General features: G+C 38.6%; 1 protein-coding gene across 1 annotated transcript in view; it reads left to right on the plus strand.

The window, feature by feature from the left end:
* The window catches only part of FAM210B (family with sequence similarity 210 member B), a 9,078-nt gene extending 1,658 nt beyond the window's left edge, over positions 1-7,420 (plus strand). The window contains exons 2-3 of the mRNA XM_026055672.1: positions 2,648-2,820; positions 4,279-7,420. Of these exons, the coding sequence (XP_025911457.1) occupies positions 2,648-2,820; positions 4,279-4,495 (390 nt within the window). The 3' untranslated portion in view covers positions 4,496-7,420. The remainder of the gene's footprint in view (positions 1-2,647; positions 2,821-4,278) is intronic.
* Positions 7,421-8,190: the final 770 nt, after the last annotated feature.

The raw sequence follows: 8,190 nt of genomic DNA on the forward strand, positions 1-8,190 counted from the left end.
AAGCGCTGTCCGCGCGTGGGTGCGCAGCCTCGGGGCGGGCGGTGTTTCCACGTTCCGGCTCCGGCGCGGAGCGGCGCAAGCGAAGGCCTGGCGCCGAGCCGAGCCGCGCTCTCCGCTCCGCGTCGCGCCGGCGCGCGGGGTCGCGGCGCTTCCCCGTGGCAGGCGGCGGCCGTAGTTGTTTAAACCCGCTTACGCCCGGGTAGTCTGAGCTTTGCACGGAAAGCTTCGCTTACAGGTTGGCGTCTGTAGCTTAATTTTCAGGTTAATTCATAGCGCCCCATTGCACAACATAAAAACTGCTGGTTTAGATTTGTTTTCATGCCYTAGTTCTTCCTAATGTTGAAATTTTTCTCTTTCTGAATGATAGGAATAAAACTGGTTTCCTAGAAGAAATATTATAGCAGAGTTATACTGAAAACAGTGTGGCTTTCTTTATTACTTTCCTTACATTATTCATGACATGACCATACTGAATAGTCAGTATCTGCTGAAGTGGTGCTTGTTTAGCATCTTCCTCCAATATCCATTCAGACATTGCCTGCATATGAGTCAGAGAGTGTGAGTGAATTAAAAGCTACTTGGGTGATGGGAACGAGCTGTTTTTCAGTCCTTGTGGCTCCATCCTGCAGACTGCCTGTAATACAGTGACCCTGGTGCACCTCTGAGGTTCCGGTGTGGCTGTGGCGTGTCAACAGCTCTCTGAAAAAGCTCCTCATATTTGGTTCCTTAAATAGATTGTGATCATCTTCAGATGAAAAAGTCATTATACGCTATTAAACTTTAAGATACCATTCAAACCTCACTTGGTTTTTTTTGTTTGTTTGTTTGTTTTTTAAGAAAATCATAGTGTTGAATAAACAGATCTTCTTGACTAAGCATGTGGAAACAGTGCTGGTTGAATTGTTAGGACAGCTTTTTGCAGAAGACATTGTGAGAAAATYGTGTTCAGTTTATGAGCTGGTTCTATTCAATAACTTGGTCATTTAAAGAATGCAGAAATACCTATTTTAACTCCCRTTGTTTTCCTCCTTCTCTATAATAAAACTGAAGAGTGAGAGAATGAGCTCTAYAGTACTTGGTAACTTGAAGTAATCTGACTAACTGTGAATCCTTTCTTTTGCATAAGGACTTTGCTTTAAAATATATTTTAACATTTATTTACTTTCTARTATTAACACTGTTTGGTTTAAGCAATAAAGGATTTTTTTTCTACTGAACATTTTTCTTTTTTAATCAAGTTTCAGTTTCTGTACAAATGTTGCATGGTACAAATCATGAGCCCCCCAAAATCATCTAGCATCCTTTGTTATGTTTAACCATTTTTTATAAATGCAAATCAGAATAAATACATGTTAAGCTACACAGTTCCATAAATACATTTTTATGCATCAGTATTCTCTCAGTAAGAAGTACAAACTAATGCAAATTACAATTRAAAAGAAAGAAGCAGCAGCAAACTTCTTTTTTTGGTATGGTTAAAATCACTGACTGAACAAATTTATCCTACTATGAGCATCATAAGAAGAGCTTGAATTGCCTTCTAATTRACAAGTCCAAGAATGAATCAAAAGTGTTTTTCTTCTGGAGATCACAGTTTCAAGACACACAAATTAGCAGGACAAAGTGGTGCCAGGCACTCAGTAGCTGTACCTGTCCTGTGGGCCACAGCGGCCTTTAGTCCAGCTGCCACATTGTCACAACTGCTACTGAGTTCGGCTGAAAAGAAAGAACACTTCTGATCTTTCCTAATGACTTTTCACTAATTGGGGAAAGATCTGTGTGGAAACTTTCTCTTTTTCCGGCTAGTGTTTCTTCTATGGCAAGTCCAAGAACGTATCCAAGGGCTATATTAGTACTGTGGCCATATATATGCCCTTGTTTGTCTGCATTGCAATATCAGATTGCTTTGGGTGTATGTTAGTATAAAATTCTGCACTTTAAATTTACRCAGATAAAGAAGTGTCAGTAAATTCTGCTATGACAACATTTTTTAAAGTGAAATTAGGCTGTTTAAACCAGCACTGGMATGTCTCTGTAGCCACCGTCTACACTGTGGCAATAGTATTGCTTGTTGCTGTCAACAGTAGCAGTTCCCTGGTTCTTTCTGTTCCCAGCTGATCCCCAGTGTGTGATCTGTAGGAACTTAAGTGTAGGACCTCTTTTTGTCAGCGTAAGTGCACTTGTATGTGATATCATGTAGGCTTCCAGTGCCATCAGTTGCTTAGCCCTTGAACAAAAAGTCACATTTTAAGAATACACTGTATAAAGCTGAGCAAGTGCAAGTAAAAAATCCCTTTGGCATCTCAATTTCATGTTTCAAGCAATTGTGTGGGTGTGCCATGGCACCCATTTGGGTCAGACACAGGATTGTGACCATAATAATGATGAAACTTGGATTGTGTGAGAACTTGCACCAAGCTCAGTGCATCCCTCCAATGTGATTAGGTGGAAAAAGGGAGCTTGCATGGGCTTTGCCACAGGGAAAATGCTGTGCTGATGTGAAAAAACAAAAGCATGCTATTATCTTTCCCAAAGCATTCCAAACTGCACACAACCCGCTTTTTTCATTCTTCTGAACTGGTTCAACTGACTGGAATATGATACTATGCTCAATGCTAATAAATACTTTAAATTGTTTTCTTTTTAGGATGCAGGTGGAGCCTCTGAAAAGGCAGCCACAGATCCCAGTGGTGAAAACAAGAAACCCAACAAATCCCAGCAGCTCAAACAAGTTTTCAAAGAATATGGCGCTGTAGGGGTTTCATTCCATGTTGGAATTTCATTAGTATCTCTAGGAATCTTCTACCTGGCTGTGTCAAGGTGYGGTTTGTACTGTTGTCTGTAGCCTCTAGGTGACAGTTTAGCCAAGAAAAAAGTCTTACCATTGTGTGTACTTCTGGAAGGAGACATGGGCTCTGTGCCTGTTTGATCTATAAAGARAAGTCTTTTGAATTTCAAGTATAAACTGTTGATAAGTAGAAGCAGATTTAATCTCAAATCAGGCRTAAGTAAAGATGGATGCACTTTGTCCTTTCACATAGCTTCATAGTCCATAGGTGGGCTGGGAAAGAACAGAATGGAGACTGCACCAGAGTACTAGCCAGGCGAGAGAATTTATTCTTGTTCTGTGGAGATATCTTTTGTTATCAAATAGCAGTATGGCCTGTAGAGATAGAGCTACACGAAAGTGCTGGAGCTTACAAATGAGCTTATCTTTCTGGGTGTGAACTCAGTTCAAACTGCAGAAGCAACAGGCRCTAAAACAAAAGTTTGGGAGACAAGTGGGATATTGTTTATGTGGCTTCTGGTGGGGTTGCATTAGTTGTAGAAATGTCTGTTGAGCACGAGATATTTCCATTGAGGAGACGGGGGCAGAGAATGTTTTGAGAAACTGTGTTTCTACCTAACTCTTGACTTCAGTGGGAATATGCAAACACTTGATTTCTGTCATTTATACATCAGGGCTCATGGTGGCAGTGAAAACTTTTTCCTTCAGGTACTATTTAAATCCCAGTTACAAAATATTGCACTGGCAAGTGAAGGGGAGGAAAATTGCAGTAACAACTTCTTCTGGAATATTACCCTGAATATGGGGACTACCATGAAAAGTGCTGTGTCTGTAGACAGTGAAAATGTTTATGGACTTGGTGGATAACAGTTATTTAATATCCGTAATRCTTACTTCGCTTACTAGTTTTTAGATAAGATACTTGGCATTCAAACAGCTTYGTACTCTTCTGTTAGAAAACTCTAAGCCTAACAACAGGTATCTTGGTYTGGATCAAGTATCTTTAACTGGTACGTTTCATCAAGATACAAGACTAGACTTTATTTTAAATATTGAGAAAGTGAATTTCTAACATAAATTCACAAATTTCTAACTTTTTAAAACTCAAAAGTAGAGGAATAGGTTTTTTGATTGTTTTTTGAGGAAGTTGAGCATGTGTCTGAGTAGTCTCCATGCGTKCACTGCAGCTATACAGTTGCAAAACARCRAAGATATTTGACTTCATAGGGACTTTCTCAATTTAAKAAAAAAGTGYTTGTCTGAAAGTATTTGATATGTTGTTATTACAGAAGCAACTTGGGTGGTTACTGCTGAATTAATTTGTTGGGTTTATTCCTTATGTATTTAGCACTTAGATTCAAACTGACTTTCCAGAGTTGGAAGGGTAGTTGCTTTCTKTTGAATTCCCTGAACAAATAACATTTTTAATTCATATTCTTTAGTGTGTAATTTCAAAATAAACTAAAAAKTCTTGTTTTCTTCTTCCACAGTGGAGTGGATATGACTGCAGTTCTCTTCAAACTTGGTTTCAGCGAATCATCGTTGCAATCTAAAATGGCTGCTGGTACAAGCACTTTTGTGTTGGCATATGCTGTTCACAAACTGTTTGCTCCAGTACGAATCAGCATTACTGTAGTTTCTGTGCCATTTATTGTCCGATACTTCCGAAAGACTGGTTTCTTTAAACCTCCTGCCCCAAAGTCATGATGATTTCCTGTTGGTTTTTGCTCAGTTTTTAACTGCTGTATATCCATGTAGCTTTTCCGTTTGCCAGATTTCTTTAGAAAATTTACTTGGATCATGTTAATGCTGACCTCCTCTTGCATTTCTTACCCATTCTTTCAGGTAAATGTGATACTGTGAGAAGTGCTGTCCTTATCTTCTGTCCCTTTTGCCACCTCTTCATTAGAAAAACCTGTTAAAAGTAGTATCAGGTATTCCCTGCAAGTGATAATATAAATGCTTGACAATGAGCAGCCTCTTTYGAACATGTAGTTCTGTGTCTTTATAATCTAGATTTTTGGGCCTTAACTTTTCTCTCRTTGAAACACAGTTGCTACAGTTCAGCACTTGTTTGTTATTGTACAGTCAGGAATTAAAATAAGATTAAGTTTCTCCCTAGTAGTCCTGTGGAACAAACAGTATCCTACTATATGAATAGTTCTTTGGGTAAATATAAATATTAGGATCCAAATTTGTATATAGGTATTTCTTTTGTTATGAAAGGCAGATGCTACGCCCCAGTCCTGCAGTATTAACACATATGCCTAACTAACTTCAGTGGGAGTTATGCATATGCTTAATTCTGCACAGTGATAATTGTTTTTGCCAGAATAGATGATGCAGTGCTCTGAAACTGTACCTCATTCGTGGTGCTTCCATATTTTACAATTTTKTTGTTTGAAAAAGTGCTTTCTTTATAGCTTAGTAACTGGTCTTACTGAAGTCTTTTTATTTTCTCTTTTTGATGTTTTTTTTTTTTTAATATGTGTACGCATAGACTCTGAAGAAATCCTGAGTCTATTGAAATCAGTGTAACCAGAATTACCTCCTATGCGAACATATTCCAAAGATCATCAAGTCAGAGGCAAGGTATCTATGGGCTTTAATGTGTTGAGATCTGACTTTGTACTGGGGACACATTTTTATATGAAAACTAACCATAGCAGCTTTCTGCTCCTGTGGCTGAAACTCAGACCTGCACCTGAAGTCCAGACATTACAATTCATAGCTTCTCAAGAGCAATTCCTGTGCTTTTGTCTGACAGTGTGTTGAATGTACCAGTTAGAGATGCTTTTCATTTTCGTATTTGGATAGTATTCCCATACCATTTTTCAGCTGACCTAAGGATTGGATTCCAAAACTGGGTAGTCTAGTAAACGTGGCTTTCAGAGTTAGGGCTATGCTTCTGTGAGATGACTTGAGCCAGATTTAACAGTCTTTTGGATCTGTGCCTTCCTCCAGCTCCRTTCTTTTTACCCTATCTTTGTCTGTCTTCATGCTTCTGACACCTACCCCAAGGTGGCTGTGACACAGATCTGTTCATACAGGAACCTGATTCAACTAAAATTTTAGAAAATTACCCTGGTGGTCAAAATGACTTTTTTTTGCCAGGTTAGTGAATGGAGGGAGTCATGTGGTTGGGATGACAGCTGGCTGTAGGAGGGAAGGAAGAGCAGTTCATTTCTTTTTGTTATCAGAAAGCTATTAAATCAGGTCAGCCCTGATGTTAAACTGCATCCTAACTCCTCTCACATTCAAAACCAGTCCAAACCATGGACAGGTTTGAAGCTCCGCAAATCCTTAGGATCACAAGTGAACAAACTTAGTTTGTGCTCTAGGAAGACAAGTCATAGCCACATCTCTCCTTGGACCTCTCTKTTATTGCTGCTGCTTGGTTAACCCGAGTTTTTCWGTAGGACAAAAGAGGTAAAACTGGAGACATCTGATTTTCTTCCTCTCTGTCCTTTGAAAGCAAGCTGCTCTGTGAGCCTGCTTCCTAAAAACAGTCCCTTGACAATGGTTTCATCCTAGTTGGGCTGTGCTGCTTAGCCCAGATAAGACTTTGGTGTCTTATGATAGAAACACTTGCAGCAGTGAGCAGGTACACAGGCTAGAGGCTGATGTACAGTGTAAAGGTGGCCATATGTGACATATATCTAGAGATACATTATATAGTTTAAACACCTTTCAGTACCAGCCTTAGGAGTAGGACAGGAACCATACTGAGATTCAGCATTGCAGTCTGGACTGCTTCCATGAGAACAGTAAGCTGTGTCGTTCCTCTAACAGAGCTTATGTCGCGCACAACTGTTTGGCTTGCTCATTAGAGTGTGAAGCTAATGCTCTGCTGTTTTGTGTGCCAATGTGTACAGGAGGAGTAGCTGTCAAGTTCATTTTAAATAGCTTGTTTTCAACAAACAAACAAACCGGAATTGTCCCATTTAGTGCCTGCTTTGCATTATGGTTGCTGAAGCTGTCAGCTTCTCCAGAGTGCTAGTGGTCACCTTGCTGCTGTCTGAGCCTGCTCATAATTTGAGCCATTTGTCCCTTGAGAAAAAAAGCTTTCTGAAATCAGCTTGCCTGTCAGGGAAGCTCTGCCTTTTAGCCTTGATTTAGCTGCAAGACTATTATGTCTGTTACTTGGAGGGAAGTTTTTTGCTTTCTGATGATAATGGGATGTTTATTAGGTAAAAGTAGCAGTGTGTACATACACAGCTGTTGAAGGGTTACTATGCTGTGATAACATGCAACAAACTTCTGTAGTATTCTGTGATATATCACTTTCTAGAGTGGTCACAGTTTGGGGTTTTTTTAAGCTTCAGCTGGGCTGTCAGTTTTTCTTAAGAGTGAATTTTACTCTGGCTTTTTTTTTTTTCCTGTTCACAGAAACTTTGTGCTCTTCTGTACATGCCTTCTGTCTTCTCTATGTGTTTAGGGGCACATTTTGTTATTCTTAAGAATAACAAATCAGTTCCAGAATAATCAGATGATAGCACCCTTGTTTTCCTTATTTGACCAGTCATTTCTAACAAGCATGTTTATTACTAAAGCTGGTAAAATAGCATTCCTTCTCACTTTTTCCCAAAAATAATTTTCTGTAAAGCAGATATAATTTAAAGCATATGCATCTAGAAGTTACTAAAAAAGTCACCAGCAGTAACTAGAGATTTTCTTGTAATAAAGAAACTAAGTTCCATTTAAATTATGATCAAACTTCAGATTACCTGTTAATTAGRTAAATTTGGTTGTATAAACTACTGGCTGTGTTTGTTTAGATAAACTTTTTGAAAAGTATATTTTAAATTAATTTGAGAATATATTTTGAATTTCAGAATCCTCAAATGTAAAGGATCACTTTTTAAAAATATTTGTAAAATAGTGGAAAAGGTCTTAAAAGTCCTATGATAATGAAAATACAATAAATGGTTTTCTCTTACAGTGTGTTTGCTTGAAGTGTTTTATTGGAAGATATTTGATTTGCATGTTTTGTCTTAAACTTTCTCCTGTAAATGGGGGGTGAGGGGGTATTATACAAGAAGTTAAAAACAAGTCACATTTATGCTAGTCTATTTTTAAGCAGTGAATTTTTGAATATCCTTTTTAAAACTGAAGTCAGAGCTGTAGCAGTAGTGATACCAGAATAAAATTTCTCTTCATGCTGTGTTTATTGCCACACAGCCTGGATTATACTTGAAAACAAAATTACTTACCCTGTTTCTTTTCCTCCCAGTTTAATTAGCTGGTACTACTTTGGTAAATGGGGGTCCAGACCAAAATAACAATGCAAGTCTTCCCGTTAGAATGGCGTAACCTCTTTGCAACGTGTATGAGCTGACCAAGAGTCTTATAACAGCAGGTATGATTATTAGTTCTAAGTGCATAAAATATGGTTGGTTTGA

Source organism: Apteryx rowi, unplaced genomic scaffold (assembly GCF_003343035.1).
Source record: "Apteryx rowi isolate R43461 unplaced genomic scaffold, aptRow1 scaffold_0, whole genome shotgun sequence".
Lineage (NCBI taxonomy): Eukaryota > Metazoa > Chordata > Aves > Apterygiformes > Apterygidae > Apteryx > Apteryx rowi.